The sequence below is a fragment of the Oncorhynchus gorbuscha genome, linkage group LG08 (assembly GCF_021184085.1).
Source record: "Oncorhynchus gorbuscha isolate QuinsamMale2020 ecotype Even-year linkage group LG08, OgorEven_v1.0, whole genome shotgun sequence".
Classification (NCBI taxonomy): Eukaryota; Metazoa; Chordata; class Actinopteri; order Salmoniformes; family Salmonidae; genus Oncorhynchus; species Oncorhynchus gorbuscha.
The window spans coordinates 65,755,874-65,776,292 of record NC_060180.1 but is presented as its reverse complement, the minus strand read 5'-3'; the positions used below and the strand labels follow the sequence as shown (position 1 = coordinate 65,776,292).

At 42.2% G+C, this 20,419-nt stretch overlaps 3 protein-coding genes across 4 annotated transcripts; 2 read left to right on the top strand and 1 right to left on the bottom strand.

The window, feature by feature from the left end:
• Window positions 1–750: 750 nt before the first annotated feature.
• Window positions 751–9,895, bottom strand: LOC124042028 (protein ABHD8-like). 2 transcript variants are annotated; one of them, XM_046360297.1, is made up of 5 exons: window positions 9,524–9,895; window positions 4,559–5,358; window positions 4,029–4,199; window positions 3,507–3,723; window positions 751–3,266 (listed from the first exon to the last, which is right to left on the bottom strand). In XM_046360297.1, exons 2-5 carry the CDS (start codon window positions 5,347–5,349, stop codon window positions 3,051–3,053), a joined length of 1,395 nt encoding a protein of 464 aa, XP_046216253.1. In that variant the 5' UTR covers window positions 5,350–5,358; window positions 9,524–9,895; the 3' UTR covers window positions 751–3,050. The 2 variants fall into 2 exon arrangements, with proteins under 2 accessions (XP_046216253.1, XP_046216254.1); XM_046360298.1 differs by lacking the exon at window positions 9,524–9,895 and adding an exon at window positions 5,916–6,222.
• Window positions 9,896–11,030: 1,135 nt separating this feature from the next.
• Window positions 11,031–12,517, top strand: mrpl34 (mitochondrial ribosomal protein L34). Its single transcript, XM_046358139.1, has 2 exons — window positions 11,031–11,188; window positions 11,640–12,517. Exons 1-2 carry the CDS (start codon window positions 11,133–11,135, stop codon window positions 11,956–11,958), a joined length of 375 nt encoding a protein of 124 aa, XP_046214095.1. The 5' UTR covers window positions 11,031–11,132; the 3' UTR covers window positions 11,959–12,517.
• Window positions 12,518–16,041: 3,524 nt separating this feature from the next.
• Window positions 16,042–20,241, top strand: LOC124040988 (DET1- and DDB1-associated protein 1-like). Its single transcript, XM_046358138.1, has 5 exons — window positions 16,042–16,605; window positions 16,996–17,076; window positions 17,294–17,345; window positions 17,548–17,609; window positions 17,732–20,241. The coding sequence occupies exons 1-5, from the start codon at window positions 16,597–16,599 to the stop codon at window positions 17,834–17,836; spliced, it is 309 nt and encodes a 102-aa protein (XP_046214094.1). The 5' UTR covers window positions 16,042–16,596; the 3' UTR covers window positions 17,837–20,241.
• The last annotated feature ends 178 nt before the right edge of the window (window positions 20,242–20,419 follow it).

Genomic DNA, 20,419 nt, shown 5'->3' with positions numbered 1-20,419 from the left:
GGTAAAGGGTGGCTATTTGAAAAATCTCAAATTTCAAATGTATTTTGATTTGTTTAACACTTTTTTGGTTACTACATGATTCCATATGTGTTATTTCATAGTTTTGATGTCTTCACTATTATACTGCAATGTAGAAAATAATAAAAAATAAAGAAAAACCCTTGAATGAGTAGGTTTTCTAAAACTTTTGACCGGTAGTGTACATATACAAATGACCTCAATTACCTTGACTAACCTGTACCTCCGCACATTGACTCGGCACTGTTACCCCCTGTATATAGCCTCTGTTATTTTATCGTTACTTTTTTTGCTTACGTTTATTTAGTAAATATTGTCTTAATTCTATTTTCTTAAAACTGCATTGTTGGTTAAGTTAAAGGCTTGTAAGTAAGCATTTCACGGTAAGGTCTACACCTGTTGTTTTGGGCGCATGTGACAAATACAATTTGACTTGATATGATTTGATTTGTTGGCATCTTTCTGTGAGGAGGTGAAAAGGCTTGTTTCTTATGATGGACAAGGACATCTCCTTTAGGCAATATGATGGGGCAAAATAATGAACACTGAGCCCGTCCATAGTCTAAGAAATTATGTTATAAGATAGCCTAAAAGGGGTGTGTGTGTGTGTGGGGGGGGGGGGTCCTAATTCATTAATTCACACATTCATTTACATTCAATCATTTTCATTCATGAATTTTCATTCATTCAGTCATTAATTCACAGAAGAACAAAAACAACCATATAATGTAAACATTTGTTTTATTTCATGCCAGGAAAGGCACATTCATACACTCAACTGAACATGTCCATATATCTGAACTGTATATGCACCTACATTCAGGCAGTGCATGAGTTCTGATGTCTAGGAATAAATGCATTAATAACATTTACACATTTTTAACCACAAATGATAGCACACTGGATAGGAGAGACTGTTTTTTTAGACATTAAGTGGAGGAAGCAAATGTACGCCCTTCAATCCATGTAGCTGTCGGAACAATCAATACAGTGCCTAAGCAGACTGGATCAGCAGCACTTCATGGTATTTTTGACAGTCTACATGAATACATCTTCTTTTCAACAGCCAATTCAAACTCATTTGTTCCTCAACCTACTTGTTTCCGTTACTTATGCATTATCTTTCTGTACAGTTCATAACTCATCTCCTTAGAAATTGCATAATCATCTCTGATCCTTTCTCAGGATAATGCATATGTGAGTAAAGCATGTTAACAGTCGGAGAGATTGAATCAGATACATGTGTTACTGTGCTTCCTACTTCCTAATCACAGATCAAATCACACACTCTCATTATGAGACAAGAAAACGTTCACAAATGAGCACCTGAAAACTTATGTCCTTTAGCTTATTATCATGGACGACCTTTGACATTGCAAGCACAAACAGATTGACTGGAGGGTAGTGGAGGACAATGCTTTGCTATACTATCTGGTAGACAGAAGAACAACATCATTCATAATGGTGTTATATCAAATTCCGAGGCAAAATGAGTTGCCCTATTGTTAGTTGAATAACTAGCATCAGTATTTAAAAATAATTGTTATGGACTACTCTTACATTATTTGGATTGCCTATCACCAAAGCTTTGGTCCAACATCTCCTCTGTCCATAATGCCGCTTAGATTATACTCTCAGAGGACAGGGGAGGTTTTGGGATTTCTCAACTGTATATTGACAAGAACATTCTCTAATATCTTAAAAGCCTATTCATGCAGCGACTTCAAATAGTCCAGTTAGGTTAGATAATTCATAACGTAGACACAGAGTAAGCATAGGTTTCTAAATGCATAATATCAGATAACACCGCAAAATGTTCTTGAGGCAAAATGCTCCATTTTGGGTATAGATGAATCACTATGTTTCAAAAGCGAACCTGTATCCTAGACTGCAGGTGTGAATGAATGCACAGACAGATACTGACTGCAACTGACAGATATTTAGTTTGCTTAAGGACATGTTTTAACAGCGTTACTTTGGCTTGATTATATTTTATGAGGTTGTGGAACTTTGTATGGCCCATTTGTTTAGGTGTGTGGTGTATGTCTTGTAGTAACTTGTTGCCATAACAATTACCAATCCATCCACCACTTCCATCCAGTCAACACTATAACCTGCTTAGTAGGGGATGATTACCATGATGATGACCTCATGCAAACTGGATCGCAATGTGGCATGGCAAATCTTACTCCCATAATACACCAGTCACTCATTGACTTGTATTTTTTAATTGTCATTTTTTTAAAAACATTTATTTAACCTTTATTTAACTAGGCAAGTCAATTAAGAACACATTCTTATTTTCAATGACGGCCTACCAGGGAACAGTGGGCTATCTCCCTTGTTCAGGGGTAGAACGACAGATTTTTACCTTGTCAGCTCGGGGATTTGATCTAGCAACCTTTCGGTTACTGGCCCAACCCTCTAACCACGAGGCTACCTGCCGTATTGTCTGGATAGTTTCACAGTTTTCCAAGTGAATTATTTTCCGCTTTGAAGTGAATCCATAATATGGACCCAGTTTTATAAGATCATCATTTCGTCAGGACACCAATCAGCAGTGAAATATTACTCACAAGATAATGGATGATAGGTAGCAAGGCGATCCACACACCATTTAATGGTCATGCCTTCCTCGCTTTGGTTCACAATGGTCCACTCACCAACCAAGTTTGGTACTCGAGAGAATTACAAATGGATATTGTGTTTTAATAACATCCTCTGGACCCGAGGTCTGTCTGATTACATACACCACATGATGAAGCACAGACAGCTGTCAAAGGGGAAAGAGGAACACGCATCTCTGTCAGATTCATCTTCTTTCCATCCTTTTCTTCATTTTTCTTGCCACAGTCCTATTCAGATGCCAACTCTAGCTTGGAGCACCAGGTGCCTCCCCTCCACTTCCACAACAAACTCTGGCCCAGTTAATAACAGCTCTCAGCCTGCGAGCAGCCTTAAGACCACGTGCCACCTGCCAAAGACAGGCCCTCGGATTGGGTTTGCTCATGTAAAATGAGACTCATTATTGGTTATTTGTCCATGGGCTTGTTTGGTTTTGGTGTCTGGGCGACAACACCATTGACTATGACAGTCTTGTCAGGATCAGTCTTGGCGGTGTTCTTTTTGGACATGTCAGGCTCCCATAGGAAAAACTCGTGCAGGAGGGTGTTGACTGTGTCAGGGCACTCCATCATCACCATGTGACTGCCCTCCTCGATGACTTTCAGAAAAGCAAACAGAAGGATCTGAAATTAAAAGGATAATAGCTACAGTCAAGATATAATTTTTTTTACAATACGATATTAGTCATTGAATATGATGGGCTTGATATAGTGACTGTTCATAATTCATATCAAAATTTAATTGAATTCCTCTTTCATAACAACTTCAAATTGATTTGATATAATGTATATTTTATATATGGGTAGTAGAGCTTCCTTACTCAATTGACATGGATTGGTATTCATAAATGTATGTCTCCTTACCTCGGCCATGCGTTGGTCCTCATCAATGGGCACAAACTTGTCGTACATGCCGTGCACCAACAGGATGGGCACGGTTAGCTCAGCGTGGTACACCTCATCCCCCTCGGGCCAGTACTGCCCGCTCATCATGGCACGCAGCACGAATGGATTCACGTTGAAGGCATTGCCCTGCTTCAGCAGCTGCTTCTCTTTGGCTCCCTGATGGGCAAACCCAGCCCTGAACATGTTGGAAAGACTCATAGCCATCAGTATTACTTGACATTCGAAATGATGTGTTACAGTAAATTCCTCTTACTCTTTGTATGCAGTAGAAGCTAAGCATTGACACTGTACACTACAGTATACATTCTGTACGAATAGTATCTTGGTTTTGTTTTGTCTACAGCAATAGGTTGTTGTTCTATTTGTAAAGCGATGTGTTGTCATTTTGTCTACAAATGTTGTTTTGTCTGGAAATGTGTTGTTGATTTGTCTGCACTTCAATATGGTTTTGTCTACAAATAGAAGAGATGATTTCCTTACTTGAGAAAGCTCCAGGCCAGGCAGGGAGACAGGCAGTGCAGCACACAAGAAGGCAGCTGGAAGATGGAACAGAGGCTGGGCTCCAGAGCTGTGGGCCCCCCTCCATTGATCATCACTACCTTGTGAACCTGGTCTGGATACTCATGGGCCAGGAAGGTACAGAACGATACCCTGAAAGGGATATAATCAAACGTGTAAAAACAATGTATTGGGAACCTGCTGTCTAATTGGTCCCTTCATCATCACATCGTCATAACCCTGCCCTCTGATTGGTCCCTTCATTGTGACATCGTCATAACCCTGTTCTTTGATTGGTCCCTTCATCGTGACATCTTCATAATGCTGCTCTTTGATTGGTTCTTCTTCATCAGTCATTGTCAGCACCAGTTTATTATGTGTTTCAAGGCATGTTCAAATACTGTTATTCATTAACCATCATGATATTCCATCTGTTAATTGACCTAAGACATAAGATTATACTTGGTAATCAATTGACCGTTCATTTTTAACAGAGAAGCAAGCATACTGACCCATAGGAGTGCCCAATGAGGATGTTGCGTTTACGGGCGTATTTCTTGAAGATGGCACGCATGTCTTCGGCCAAGGCGTAAAAGGTGTAGGCCGCCGCAATGTGGGGGGCCCTGCTGGCCCCGTGGCCCGCCAGGTCAGGTGCGATGATCTCATACCCTAGCCGCGAGAAGAAGTCCAGCTGGCTGCCCCAGATGTCCAGCGAGCCGCCGACCCCGTGCACAAAAAAGAGCGCCACGTCCGAGTGCGTCCCCTTGCAGCTGGATATCTCCCTCTCCGAGTCAATCATCACCATGCGCTTGGGCTTTCGGCGGCGCCGGCGAGGCGGGGGTGCGGGTTTCTGCTCCCCGACCATGGACAGGGGAGGCGCGGGTTTTGGTTCAGGAGATGTGGGCACTTCCTTATAGTCGGCCAGTTCCACCTCCACGGTGCTGCAGGGCTCCAGGTCTCCATTCTGGCACTGGACAATCTCAGAGTGCAGCACGTCACCAAGGTTCTCAATGACTAGCTGGCCATTGCGGTAGACAGTGATCTTGCGCTTGCAGTGCACACTGCTACTGTTGTTGCTGTTTCCACTGCCCTTCTCCTGCTCTGGCTCCTTTACTTGGTCCTCCTCCGTCACTACTGGTGCCCGGCGCTCGGGCATGATGTGGCGAACCCTGAGGACTCTCCCAGGCTTCACTTCTACAAACTCAAAGGTGTCCGCTGGCTCAGAAGAGTCGACGGGCATCACCAGGCTGGCAGCCTTCCCAGTCAGACAGCACAGGATCCCATCTGTAATGCTGGTCAGCATGGTGCCTGCCTGCAGAGACAAATCCATGAGAAATCCCAACGAGCTATCTTTTTCATTGAAAAAATGACATTTTCAAATGGATAGGTAGTAAGTACTGTGGTAAGAACATGAGGTAATCACAGGAGGCTGGTGTCATCTCAATTGGGGAGAATGGGCTTGTGGTAATGGCTGGAATGGAATAAGTGGAACGGTATCAAATACATCAAACATGGTTTCCATGTGTTTGATGCCATTCCATTTGCTCCATTCAAGCCATTATTATGAGCCGTCCTCACCTCAGCAGCCTCCACTGTAGGTAACATAATCTGAGTGTCGACAAAGTCTCTGATTATAACATACCGTATATACACCACAAACATAGTATAACAACCTAAAAAGGAGTTCCCCCTGGCTCTCACCACAACAATTCACCACACAGAAAACTACAAAACAGTTATTTGTACATGACAATTGCTCCATGATAAACACCCTAGGGTTTCTCAATCATTAAGCTTTCAATTCAAAAAGTACCAGTTTCACACTGGGTTCAACATCAGTCCATATATAACAGTAAAAACAATACCCACTTTGTCTTAGTGTGGAGAAGCAGAATCCATTCACATAATGACCTAGACACAAACTAAGAATAGACAAGGCTCTTCTAAAATGGCCCCTGGACCCTAGGGTATAAATAGAATGTTAGCACTGCCACAGCTGGGTTCATGCCAACTGCTCACTGACTGTATGTATTCCATGTGCCAATGGGTTTGGTTTTCAGTACACCAGCAGACGATGGTCTTTCCGAAGACGGTTATGTCCAATAATGGCTCAAGAGGTTTTTGGTAGTCGGGTATTGGAGTATTTTATATCACACTGTTTAAATATAGACACATAGACTGTCAACAGGAAGCAGAACGGAAGTGGCATATCTACAATATGTGTTGGAACTTGGATCCAGACTTCATTGTTTCCTATGTACAGTAACTGTGTCTCTGCTAACGTAACCTAATTTAAACTGTTGTTCTATCGTTTAATTATCTTATGTAAAGCTGGGGTTTATGATCTATTTATGCTTATAAATTATGATCCCGGCCATGCAAGACATTTGATTGAGTTTCCAGTCAATAACGTTCACCGATATGATTAAATCATGCTCATAGCTACAGCCAGTGAGGTCTGGGGAAAACTCCCACAGCCATTTTCAATTCTCAGGAAAGTGTTGCCTACACAACAGGGAGGCTTTTCTAATGATGAGTTTGTGGAAACCATTCCTATAAAAGCTGACCTGACACACTGGCTTTAATCAACATTTATATTTCGCTCCTGTTATTCACACCAAGGTCACACCATTGACTTATATAAATGTCAAGCCACACACACGCGCACGCACACACGCACGCACGCACGCACGCACACACACACACACACACACACACAATAGGGTGATGTGACTCAAGTTCACCCTTCTCTCACTCCCTACCCACCTCCAATCACCTTCAACCCCGGATTCATATTCTAGCTTTACACATTATTTATTCACAATAAGGGGAGATGTGTCTAAATGATTAATACTCGAGGGTGCATTTTAAACAGACTAAGTCTCATTGTTCTATCTCTTTACTCTTACATGTAATTGAAATGTCCATCTGTGTAATGCTTGCCATTAAAATGCTGAACAGCAGCATATAAAACTGCTGTGTACGCATATTCCAATTCCCCACCCAGATGTGTATGCTAATCGCTGACGCTGACCTAGCGAAGTTTATTAAGAAAATGAGGTGCACTGGGAAATGAGAGGCTTCTTATGCCAAAAACAAGTTTTGTTTAGCTTAACGATTTGAGAGTGCAGGTTCGGCGAAGGTAAGTTAATGAAGTTTGGTTTAATATACCGATGGGACATCAGAAAGCAGGTAATGGAGAGAGAGGAGGGGCCATTGATCCTGGTAAATGACACCTCTGCATGAGGTGCAGCTTATTGCTCACTCTATCCCTGCCTCCACACACACAGGGGAGTTCATTAACGTATTGAAGTGGCACACAGGGATCAATGTTTGGCTGAGGGGGAGAGGGTGCGAGAGAGGGAGTGAGATGAGAAAGAGGGAGTGGAGGAGTGAAGGTGGATAAGGAGAGGGAGGCAGGGACGGAGAGGGTGCGAGAAAAAAGGAAGGAAAGAGAAATAGAGTGAGAAAGACAGAGCGAATTTATGGAGAGTGTTGTGAAGGTTGATGCATCCTGTACTATCCTGTTTCATCCAGGAGACAAGTGAAATTTGTGATTGCCTTTCCTTGGTGGGTCAATATGGTGAGTGAGTCATTAATCATATGAACATCTGCTACCATCACAACATTCAATAGACACATCTAAATGTGTATTTATTTAACGTGATGACCTCTAAATCATTACATTAAGTTTAGGGTTCAGGATAGTGGATAATATGTGTAATAGCACTGCGAAAGCCATTACATATAGGCATATACTGCATCTCCCTTATGTAATTGCCATATTACATATAGGCATGGCGCTTGTAACGCCATACTGGGCATCTCCCATACGTAGAATGTATAATTGCATATCATATTGAGGTTATTATATCATCTGATCGTATCAGGCATGATATAAGACTCAGATGATATAAGACTGAACAGAAAGTATGTTGGAGGTGGACTTCCCTCCACGGGGTGAGGTGATGATTGATAAACATCGAAGAGACTTGCACTACACTCGTGTGAATACTCTATCCGCACACCGTGGTTCGCCAAAAAAAGGGTCGTCCCGGTTCCGATTCAATTCGTGCTGTGGTGCGGTTCGCTGCTGGTGAGAACGCAGTCCGTACAATGGAAAATATTATGGTTATTGTTTGACTGCGAGCATTTGATGAAATACACGCAGCATCATAACCTGAGATCTCTGAAACGTTCGGTGAGTAGCAGCGCATCCGATGAAGATTAGGGGATACCGGGGCTATACCAAGGATATAGGCTACTGAATTCACGTCGCAGTGCTGTTTCCTCTCGTCAGCCCAAAGCGAAAGTAATATGAAGATTGCGACAAGTGATGCTTCATGATAATCACAAATGGTTTTAACGTGAGCATTTTTGTCTAATAAAGAAATTACTTGCAGGGACACACGTGTTTTTTTTTGGGGGGGGGTTGTAGTTCGTTTACATTTGTCAATGTGAAACCAACCGGACCAAATTAAAAAATCCAAACTATAATAACAATAGTCGAACTCGGATTTGAACTATAGCTCGAAACTATGCGCGAAAACGACCTAAAATGCAAAGGACCATTTGACTCAACGTTCCCTGAAATTTAATCCCACGTATTAAGGTCGAAAATTAAAGTGAGATTTGAATATTAATTCTCGAGCATGGAGATTTGAATATGAATTATCGAGCATACTCGAGCATGCAACGCTAGGGTTGTGGGTTCGATTCTCGTAGTGGCCCAGAACTGTAAAAAAAAAATACGAAAATGTATGCACTCACTACTGTAAATCGCTCTGCATAAGAGCGTCTGCTAAATGACTAAAATGTCAACTAAATGAGTTTGCAAGGGGACTGCCTCTAAATTCTCTCACCCATGTTACTCAGCCATTTTACTATTTGATCTGCAATGCAGAATTAGGATGATTATTCAAGCGTCATGTTTAACACACATTTGGTAGGCTATGAGCTCTAGTTTTCCACCCACACACTAGGCCTCCTCCAGTAGCCTAATACATTCTGATGCATATGTACAGTATTCAAAATACCTGGTTTGGAGGACCACTGAATCTACGATTGCAATAATGTATCAAGTCTGTAAAGAAATGCAAATGTGCAATTTATAACTAGTTATGTTTGTACTACCTATAAACATATAATGTACCACAGAGCGCAGTCAAATTCAGGTAAAACAATTGAGCATACGATCATTTTTTAAATATTTTTTTTCAAACCTATTATGAAATATTTAACCATTTGCCAAATAGCCACTACAGTAGCCTATATATATGGTAAGAGGACCATGAGCAAGATACAGTATATACCAACAACATAAATCAATATTGAGTTGGTGTGTTGCGCATTAATGCATCATGATTGGCATCTATTTATCTGAATTCCCATTATGAAACATAAAATATACTGTTTCAGATATGGTATCAATTTGAAACAACCTATAGTAATAACGTGTTTTTAAACGAAATTCTTACCTTACTGATGATGATTAAGGATTATCAGAAATATGATGCTCCTCTCCCATAAAACGATAGTCAATAGGTTGTTTATAATTAACTGCAGCTGACAAATCTGTTGCATTGGTTGCAATATTAGTATAATTCAAAAGCAACCTGCCAGATGGAGAAGTTGATAGTTGTCTTTACCTAGAGATAGTTTACATCTTACTAATCAAACAAACGGAATAAGGCTTTAAATCGAAGTAATGCACACTAGGAAAGTGTGCCAATTGCAATTTTAAAGTGACCACAGTAATGACAGATAGCAATGCTTTTTCGATCAGCATCCTTCGGCGCTGCGCACACGGGCGAGATTCTACCAACCCTTTTGCCCTTGTTGTTTTCCGCATCCACGGAATTCTCCTCTCAGCTTCCTTCTGCTGTTGAATGACAAGAAATATAGCGAATAGGCCACAAACATTGGTTCTACTAAAGCCAATAGGATGTCTTGTATTCCTGTTGCTAAGGCCGGGTGGGGAGATGATCAAATCAAGAGATTCACATTCCATAGGCATGTGTGTGTGTGTGTGTGTGTGTGTGTGTGTGTGTGTGTGTGTGTGTGTGTGTGTGTGTGTGTGTGTGTGTGTGTGTGTGTGTGTGTGTGTGTGTGTGTGTGTGTGTGTGTGTGTGTGTGTGTGTGTGTGTGTGTGTGTGTGTGTGTGTGTGTGTCTTGATTTTTATATAAGTCAATGTAACATGTAGCTACATGGGTGAATGGATGGATGAACCCATACAGATGAAATAGAAATGTAGAATACATGTGTAAAAAGATGTGCGTAAGATGAGCAGCATCAACTCTGCAGCATCTGGGACTACATGACTCCTTCTTCTGTCTGGTAACAAGATCATTGGCCAGGTCCTTTCAAGGGGAGTCCTGTCGCATCCTGCAGCCTTCTTCAAGAGGTCACAGCGAAATCAGAGAAATAACTGACCTCCACCAGCCTCTCCACTGCTACAGGTGGAATTGCATTATTCTTCCTATTCCAAGCCGAAATGAACCATGAAAGACATTTAAGAGAATTAGAAAAGCACCTGCATGGCAAGATGGTGCTGGGGGCCATGAAAAAGGTTACCTACAACCCCCTGAAGTTTCACAACTTAATTATTATCTGAATTATCAAAGAAATGGCACATAAAGTTGTAATTAATTTAGCATAAAAAGCATAAAACAACTACTCACCCACGTGTGTAATACTATCATATTCGAAGCTCTGGCTGTAAGCGATAACAGGCTGTAGAAAATATGTTACTGTAAGTAATATATCGAAATACATGGTAATAAATAAAACATGCACTTAGATAAATGTTGGAATATATCTATGAAATAGATAAAATGTTTTTTAAAACGTTAAAATACAAGTACTTAAATACACATGTATTTGTCTAAAATCTCCAGACTTTAAGTGGATTATCTCCATTTCAATTCAACATCTTTGCGTTCAAACGCTTGTGACCTTGCACTTCGATTGGATGAAAAACGAGAGCCAATCGTAGCTCTGAATGGAACGAGGGTGCTTAGCGAATACCACAGTGGCCTAGCTAGCTAGCCAAGTCGGCGATAAAACCTTCTAAAATATTGTCTAAAATGAATATTATCAGGTCGTCATTTTCCCGGTTTCATGGAGTGATATGCTCCACCAGGTAAATTAGCTACGATCTTCTAATGAATATGAAAAGGGTATGTTTTAGAAGTCCTCGTGGCATGAAATGTTCAGGTTCCACGTATACTAGGCAGCTAGCTACTGTAAGATGGCTAACTTTCTGAATATATGAATGATGTTGCTTCAGCGGTGTTGCTGGCTTTCTTTGCACGTTTGATGCCACCCTCCACGTCTTACCACATCAAATGTGTTGCATACATGGTTGGATTTACTTTAAAAAAACGTTTGAATGTTAAGTGAACTAGCTATCCATGAACTGATGCTAACTAACTCTCATTACAAAGTCTGCTTTAAAAAAAACTAAACTAGCTACATTTTCACAAACCAACAGCCATATTTTCCTAAAGCTTGAATGCGTTCCCACTCTGCTGAATAGTTTGCATGGTTAAATCATAAAACTAATAACATCCAGTACGTTTATCATCAAACAGGATTGTTGCACCACGGCTTCCAGCATCCAGTAGCCACCAGCCACGAGCACTGAGTGGTTGGGTGCTGTCCCGGGCTAGTGTACCACCCCAGACCTCTCGGTGTGGACCTCTCACATCACAGGCAGAGGGGGCAGGGGTGTTTCAACAACTCCCCTGCTACCACCAGCAGATTCGTACAAGGAAGCGGGGCACAGAGTATCAGCCCAAGAATATAAAGCGTAAGAGGACCCATGGCTGGATCAAGAGGATCAGCACTCAGGGTGGCATCGAGGTGATTCTCCGAAGAATGCTGAAAGGGCGAAAATCCCTGTCACACTAAGCACCCAATGGACAAACGTTTTTTGGTGAACTTATTGAAGTACCCAGGTTTTGCCACCACTGTTGATAAAAGGCATAACAACTTCAAGACTTACTGGCCCAGTTGTGTGTAGAACTGAATGTCAGTTATTGGATATGCAAAGGCAGATGTTTGTCCATGTAAATATATATTTGACACACTTTGACAAATGTTTTCCCATCATGTATTTCAGCAACTATATTGTAGAGGCTTAGAAGTAGTTCAGAGCCTTGCTGTTGCAATTAGTGAATTTGAAATGGCTTATGACCTTGTTAATTCATGCAGGATGAAAGTTGTGATAAAAGACCCAACGTTGTACATGTCAACATACAGTGGTGGAGTTGAACTATGTCCAGAATTTGAATATTGTACTTTAATTAATAGGTGCTGGGCTATAAGCATCTGTGCTATTCAGTTGCTGCTAAAATAGATAGACCTGACCTTCATCAATTTTAAAGCTAATACACGTGTCATTCAAGTCTTTGTCTTGCTCAAATAAAAGCTGTCTTGAGTTTCTGAATAAATAAACTTTGTAAAGTTGCATGAGCGTGTGTAGTTGGTACAAGTCAGTGGGGTTTAATAGCAGCACTGTAGAAACTATTACACTCAACGGAACAACTTGATTAGTGTAGTGTCAACAACGCAGCCACTGCCAGCTAGCCTACAAAGTCAACAACGCAGCCACTGCCAGCTAGCCTACTTCAGCAGTACTGTATCATTTTAATCATTTTAGTCAATAAGATTCTTGCTACGTAAGCTTAACTTTCTGAACATTTGAGACGTGTAGTCCACTTGTCATTCCAATCTCCTTGCATTAGCGTAGCCTCTTCTGTAGCCTGTCAACTATGTGTCTGTCTATCCCTGTTCTCTCCTCTCTGCACAGACCATACAAACGCTCCACACCGCGTGGCCGCTGCCACCCTAATCTGGTGGTCCCAGCGCGCACGACCCACGTGGAGTTCCAGGTCTCCGGTAGCCTCTGGAACTGCCGATCTGCAGCCAACAAGGCAGAGTTCATCTCAGCCTATGCCTCCCTCCAGTCCCTTGACTTCTTGGCACTGACAGAAACATGGATCACCACAGATAACACTGCTACTCCTACTGCTCTCTCTTCGTCCGCCCACGTGTTCTCGCACACCCCGAGAGCTTCTGGTCAGCGGGGTGGTGGCATCGGGATCCTTATCTCTCCCAAGTGGTCATTCTCTCTTTCTCCCCTTACCCATCTGTCTATCGCCTCCTTTGAATTTCATGCTGTCACAGTTACCAGCCCTTTCAAGCTTAACATCCTTATCATTTATCGCCCTCCAGGTCCCCTCGGAGAGTTCATCAATGAGCTTGATGCCTTGATAAGCTCCTTTCCTGAGGACGGCTCACCTCTCACAGTTCTGGGCGACTTTAACCTCCCCACGTCTACCTTTGACTCATTCCTCTCTGCCTCCTTCTTTCCACTCCTCTCCTCTTTTGACCTCACCCTCTCACCTTCCCCCCCTACTCACAAGGCAGGCAATACGCTCGACCTCATCTTTACTAGATGCTGACCACTACCTTGTATCCTTTTCCCTCTCGCTCTCATCCAACACCTCCCACACTGCCCCTACTCGGATGGTATCGCGCCGTCCCAACCTTCGCTACTCTCTCCTCTTCCATCCTATCATCTCTTCCCTCTGCTCAAACCTTCTCCAACCTATCTCCTGATTCTGCCTCCTCAACCCTCCTCTCCTCCCTTTCTGCATCCTTTGACTCTCTATGTCCCCTATCTTCCAGGCCGGCTCGGTCCTCCCTCCCGCTCCGTGGAACTCATTGCGAGCTCCAGAACAGGGCTCCGGGCAGCCGAGCGGAAATGGAGGAAAACTCGCCTCCCTGCGGACCTGGCATCCTTTCACTCCCTCCTCTCTACATTTTCCTCCTCTGTCTCTGCTGCTAAAGCCACTTTCTACCACTCTAAATTCCAAGCATCTGCCTCTAACCCTAGGAAGCTCTTTGCCACCTTCTCCTCCCTCCTGAATCCTCCTCCCCCTCCCCCCTCCTCCCTCTCTGCAGATGACTTCGTCAACCATTTTGAAAAGAAGGTCGACGACATCCGATCCTCGTTTGCTAAGTCAAACGACACCGCTGGTTCTGCTCACAGTGCCCTACCCTGTGCTCTGACCTCTTTCTCCCCTCTCTCTCCAGATGAAACCGTCTTGTGACGGCCGGCCGCCCAACAACCTGCCCGCTTGACCCTATCCCCTCCTCTCTTCTCCAGACCATTTCCGGAGACCTTCTCCCTTACCTCACCTCGCTCATCAACTTATCCCTGACCGCTGGCTACGTCCCTTCCGTCTTCAAGAGAGCGAGAGTTGCACCCCTTCTGAAAAAACCTACACTCGATCCCTCCGATGTCAACAACTACAGACCAGTATCCCTTCTTTCTTTTCTCTCCAAAACTCTTGAACGTGCCGTCCTTGGTCAGCTCTCCCGCTATCTCTCTCAGAATGACCTTCTTGATCCAAATCAGTCAGGTTTCAAGACTAGTCATTCAACTGAACTGCTCTTCTCTGTATCACGGAGCGCTTGCTAAAGCTAACTCTCTCTCCTCTGCTCTCAATTCTTCGATACTGTGAACCATCAGATCCTCCTCTCCACCCTCTCCGAGTTGGGCATCTCCGGCGTGGCCCACGCTTGGATTGCGTCCTACCTGACAGGTCGCTCCTACCAGGTGGCGTGGCGAGAATCTGTCTCCTCACCATGCGCTCTCACCACTGGTGTCCCCCAGGGCTCTGTTCTAGGCCCTCTCCTATTCTCGCTATACACCAAGTCACTTGGCTCTGTCATAACCTCACATGGTCTCTCCTATCATTGCTATGCAGACGACACACAATTAATCTTCTCCTTTCCCCCTTCTGATGACCAGGTGGCGAATCGCATCTCTGCATGTCTGGCAGACATATCAGTGTGGATGACGGATCACCATCTCAAGCTGAACTTCGGCAAGACGGAGCTGCTCTTCCTCCCGGGGAAGGACTGCCCGTTCCATATCTTGTTGACAACTCCATTGTGTCCTCCTCCCAGAGCGCTAAGAACCTTGGCGTGATCCTGGACAACACCCTGTCGTTCTCAACTAACATCAAGGCGGTGGCCCGTTCCTGTAGGTTCATGCTCTACAACATTCAGTACGACCCTGCCTCACACAGGAAGCGGCGCAGGTCCTAATCCAGGCACTTGTCAGATTACTGACTCGCTGTTGGCTGGGCTCCCTGCCTGTGCCATTAACCTTCAACTCATCCAGAACGCCGCAGCCCGTCTAGTGTTCAACCTTCCCAAGTTCTCTCACGTCACCCCGCTCCTCCGCTCTCTCCACTGGCTTCCAGTTGAAGCTCGCATCCGCTACAAGACCATGGTGCTTGCCTACGGAGCTGTGCACCTCAGTACCTCCAGGCTCTGATCAGGCCCTACACCCAAATAAGGGCACTGCGTTCATCCACCTCTTGCCTCCCTACCACTGAGGAAGTACAGTTCCCGCTCAGCCCAGTCAAAACTGTTCGCTGCTCTGGCTCCCCAATGGTGGAACAAACTCCCTCAGCGCCAGGACAGCGGAGTCAATCACCACCTTCCGGAGACACCTGAAACCCCACCTCTTTAAGGAATACCTAGGATAGGATAAAGTAATCCTTCTTAAAACCCCCCTTAAAATATGTAGATGATTGTAAAGTGGCTGTTCCACTGGATGTAAATGTATGTAACCAATTTGTAATGGGTTTGAGATGATGCAACAAATTAATATATAATGTAATGGGTTTGAGATGATGCAACATTTCTGGGAATAATATCTACTTGTTAGGAAATTACCAATTTGAAAAGATACTTGAAATAAAAAAAATAATGAATTTGTTGCTATTGCGCATGTTTCTGACCTTGTTGCCGTGACGTTACATGTGAAGGCATCTGCAGTAAGGGTCAAAGATCCTCTTCCCATTGGCGGGCTTGGCTTCTCACGGAAACACTAGTGACCCAATGAGCATTGTACTGTGTCATTCTACGATTGTCCATCTTCTCCTGTAGCCAATGGAGCATCAGGCAAGAAGACGAGGAACGCCCATACACGGACTAGGAACAGAAATGGAGTAGATGGACTCGTTATCTTATACCGCAGCTCTTGTTACGCTAAGTTGCGTGCTAAGCTAGTAATCAATGAAGTACAGTATGCTTTGTAATTCGATGCAACACATTTTTATTAGTGTCTAAGTCAAAACTAATTTGACAAGTAACACGTCTTTATTTGATTGTAGCATATTCTATTCAAATTTGTAAACAACCAGTGATTTCTTAGCTACGACAAAACACCTATAATAGTAGCTAGCTAACGTTAGCGAGTTGCTAGCTGGAGAGACAAGCTTGGCTAGTTAGCTAGCTGGTGGTCAATTGCTAGTTTATTAAATACTTGGAAATGACTTGGAATTTATGTACATATTCGATGTACTTTGTGTAATCTTTATTTGAGAAAGCCACGGCTAAATATAACATTTCATAGCTAGCTAAGCAGGTTCGTGTTGTTGCTAGCAGATTTTCCACGAGCATCAGCTAACGTTAGCTAGCAACTTTTTTTTTGCCTGTGTAGTCCTTCTGGGGTGAAAAGCCACCATGGACAAGGTAACGTCTCTTTAATTTATTTTAAGTAGTTACCAAGCTAAACATGTAACAGTTACGGTATGGGGGGGTGGGTTTAGTTTGAACTCGCTTACGTAGTTAGTAAATGTGTTTTACTTTTGGATCCTCAACTGACTTAGATAACTGGATATGACAGTTAGAAAATAGACACATTGGGCTTGTATCATGAAACATATTGTCCCTTGCTAACTACTCATCTTATTTATTAGCTCACTAACTAGCTATGTCATTTGTGTAGGTACAGCAATTGCTCAGTTGGCTATCCCAGGAACATGTTTCCCAATCCTACTGTTCAGACTTGAAGCAGCCTAAAAATTTTGAAAAGTCTGTCAGCCTGGGTCATTTCTCACACTTGCCACTTTTCCTAAACAGGCAGATTTTTTAAAAGGACTACCTGTCTTCAACAAAAGCAATTTCAGCAGATTTCACGCAGACTCTGTCTGCAAAACTTCAGTAAGTGTTATAGTAGCCATACAATTTCTGTACGTCAATGCAATCTCAAATGAATGGGATTGTTTGGCATTTCACCTGTATTGGAGATCATGAATTGCTAAAGTCCAAAATAGATATTGTGCCAAACAATGCCATCATTTAGTTTTTGTTATTTATTGATGTTTGAGACTTATACTTGATTTAAACTCTTTATCACTGATTTCTGTATTTGTTTCAGAACCGGAGGCCCTCTGTGTATCTTCCAATTCGGGAGTATCCATCAGAACAGAGTGAGTGTCCCCTCCGATTCAAATGGTACTCTGACACAGTATCTGTGCTGTTGCCACAGTATCTGTGCTGATGTGTACTTTGGATGAGAATAGTGTGAAGTTTGAGTAATAAAGGTTACACATTATTGATCTATATTTACAACATTAATGCATTCTTTGTGATTTATATTGGTTTTGATCTAATATATATTTTTCTTTCAAGTCATTGTCACAGAGAAGACAAATATTCTATTGAGATACCTTCACCAACAGTGGGACAAAAAGGTAAAGTAATGGGAAAGTTGATACCTTGGAAAGTCATAATATATTGTTCCTTTACACAATATGGACACTGTATTGTTTCATATATGTTAGCTAGTTTTCCAAACCCTCTCATGTCTTAACAGAATGCAGCTAAAAAGCGGGAGCAGGAACACAGTGAGGGGGAGAACACTGCACCTCCGCGGAAAATTGCCAGAACGGACAGTCAGGAGTTGAATGAGGACTCGTAGAGTGCTGTGTCCTCAACATGCAACACACACACAATTATGGATAGAGAAGCACACAAGCAAAGTGCATTTGACAGACAGGACAGACCACTGCCTACATTGTTCAACATGAACTTGGGATGTTGACAGTTTTGTCTCTTTGTATTTTATTTCCTTTTGTATTTTTCTTTTCTTTCCCTTAACTTCGATTGGCACATAGCTGAAAAGTTCTGCCTTGATAACAAAAGGCACAATAACATTATCTCCTCCCCCTCAAATTCATTGTTGCTTGACCATGTTTCTACATTTCTATTGCTCTGTTTGCTTTCATTAATTTACTTGTACTTCATCTGTACTTTGACCTGTTTTTTAAAGTCATGTCCATTTAATCAATTAAATTGCATGCCATTTATATCCTTCTGGGCTTGGAGTGAATAGAATATGGTCTCCATTGCCTCTGTTTAAGTTTGATTATACTGTTACACTGAAAGATTCATGAGAGATCCCCAACAATTATTATGATGACTGGAAAATGATGACAGTGTTTAGATTGAATTAGTCTCAGGTTGTTATGGGGAATGTTGTCTCAAAAGGCTGTATTTGTGAAGGTGTTGATGTCTCCTGGTTTGAGTGATTTAATTGCCTTAATGGAAATGTGTTTCTTGGTCATTTAAGGAACCTCCCTCTGTTTACATTGTGATGTCATTGGAGGAAATACACACTGTTAATGAGAGTGTGGATATGGAGAATGCTTCCACGGGGTCATATTGGGGCTCATTTAAAGGCATACCAAATTCAAACCTTTAGAGCTCGCCAGCTTGTACTCCTAAAAAACTGAGCCCCAAAAGTGTTGTATTCCTATGGGAGAAAGAATGGGGTTTTGGGATAAATGGTTTAGGACATCGTAACTGTTTTGTTCAATGAGATAATGAGTAAGTTAACATGACTTTTTTTGAATTAGGAAGCCTTTATGTCCTTGTTTTAATTACATAAATGCTTAAAAATTCACAAGTGACGTTAGCTGATTAATGTTAATTAATAGAAGAAAACGTATACGATTTAAGCCTGTTTATCACAGACCTTATTTTTCGGCATTTATTCAAAACCCCTCCCAAAACCATATTAATTTCCCCATATGCTTTGGCCAACGAGCCATGACTGACTTAGTGCCTACAAAAAGACGCCATCACTATTGCTCTCTATACAGTATAAAAACAGACCAATTTTGTAGCAACGCATAACAAATGATGCTCAATGTGTTTGTCAAAACTTTGTTTCCCCTTAGACTCTAGCAGCTAGATTGCCATCACATCTATAATTATCTTGAAACAGAAAAGTGTTTGTGAATATAACACTTATGACTGTTAACATGGTATGGCTCCACAAGTAAACATATAGCTAGCTGCCAAGACTAAACTTGGCTCAGGTACTTTGATGGCTCCACAAGTAAAACCATAAGCTGCTAAATTGCAACTTGGCATAATCGATCTGTGTGAACCTATAGTATATGTCTTGCTTTAGTCAATATGTGGGATACATGTGCAATTCAGGTGTATAGAACCTTGTCTCAAAGTTGTCTGCCGTATAAGGCGTGTTGGTAAACTGTTAATGTGGGGCATAGTTGTGTTTGTAACATTATCGACAGCTGTAAATACACAAGCGGAGAGTATTGTTCCTGATCCGCTCTCTCTATCCTTCTGCTGCTACTTACAAAGATCTGGTATTGTCTAATGAGTCGTTAATCCTGTCCAAAACTATGGGTTATAAAGTTTGTGTGTATATGGTTTGCTTCTTCAGACCATTATCAAGTAATAGTTCAAGGACTTGCAGGGTCCAGAACCTTTAGATCATTCGATCCTTGTATCTTACCTGTTTGAATGCATGTACAGTTTAAACTCTGCAGGCCATATGTTTAAGGTGGTGTCAGCTCATCTTGTTTGAGTTGATCTTGAGGCTGGCTGACGATCAGCTACCATATATGTTCCTTGGTGAAGCTAGCTGTCTACATGTGTTAATGTTGAGAGTTCTTTCCAAAGGTAGACACGTGTTTTGAAGATGATGCACTCCCTCCCTCATTCAGTTCTCAACCGTAAACTGTGTGATGACCTGTATAGACATTGTGTGCTGTGATTTAAACTGTGTGAATGTGGGGCCATGCCATATAAAAACACTTGTCTTGGGACCTTACTCCTGTTGATTTCAATGAAAACGCTTTAAATATTTGACCATGAAATTGAGGTCATTTTTTGACCATTGACTTTTCCAATGGGCAAAAGTTTATTGATTGTTTCTCTTTAAAACCAACAGCTGCAAGCTAAAAAAAAAAAACATTTTGGGGGGTTGATTCCATATGGCAATGACCCTCTGCAAAGATGTGCTTTCAAGAGTACTTTATGTTTCAATACTTCAATAAAGTGATCTGGGAAGTGTCAAGTTGCTGATGAACGTTTGTTTGTACTGTCTGAGCCTCCATGACGTTTGTGTTTCCTTATATTGTAATTCACCAAAACATATTTTGCATACACGCAAAGGTGGCTAGTAAATGAATATAACTACAGACGACAGGAATAGGCAGGCTACATGATAAAGTTGCCATGGTAGCTGTGT

Excerpts from the sequence above, each read along its gene's own strand:
- LOC124042028 (XM_046360297.1), bottom strand. The coding sequence starts at position 5,349 with ATGCTGACCAGCATTACAGATGGGATCCTGTGCTGTCTGACTGGGAAG. Across the intron at positions 4,200-4,558 it reads CTCATTGGGCACTCCTATGG|GGTATCGTTCTGTACCTTCC; the intron begins GTCAGTATGCTT and ends TATCCCTTTCAG. Across the intron at positions 3,267-3,506 it reads AGGACCAACGCATGGCCGAG|ATCCTTCTGTTTGCTTTTCT; the intron begins GTAAGGAGACAT and ends TTTTAATTTCAG.
- mrpl34 (XM_046358139.1), top strand. The coding sequence starts at position 11,133 with ATGAATATTATCAGGTCGTCATTTTCCCGGTTTCATGGAGTGATATGC. Across the intron at positions 11,189-11,639 it reads GGAGTGATATGCTCCACCAG|GATTGTTGCACCACGGCTTC; the intron begins GTAAATTAGCTA and ends ATCATCAAACAG.
- LOC124040988 (XM_046358138.1), top strand. Across the intron at positions 17,077-17,293 it reads ACTCTGTCTGCAAAACTTCA|AACCGGAGGCCCTCTGTGTA; the intron begins GTAAGTGTTATA and ends TATTTGTTTCAG. Across the intron at positions 17,346-17,547 it reads GGAGTATCCATCAGAACAGA|TCATTGTCACAGAGAAGACA; the intron begins GTGAGTGTCCCC and ends TTTTCTTTCAAG.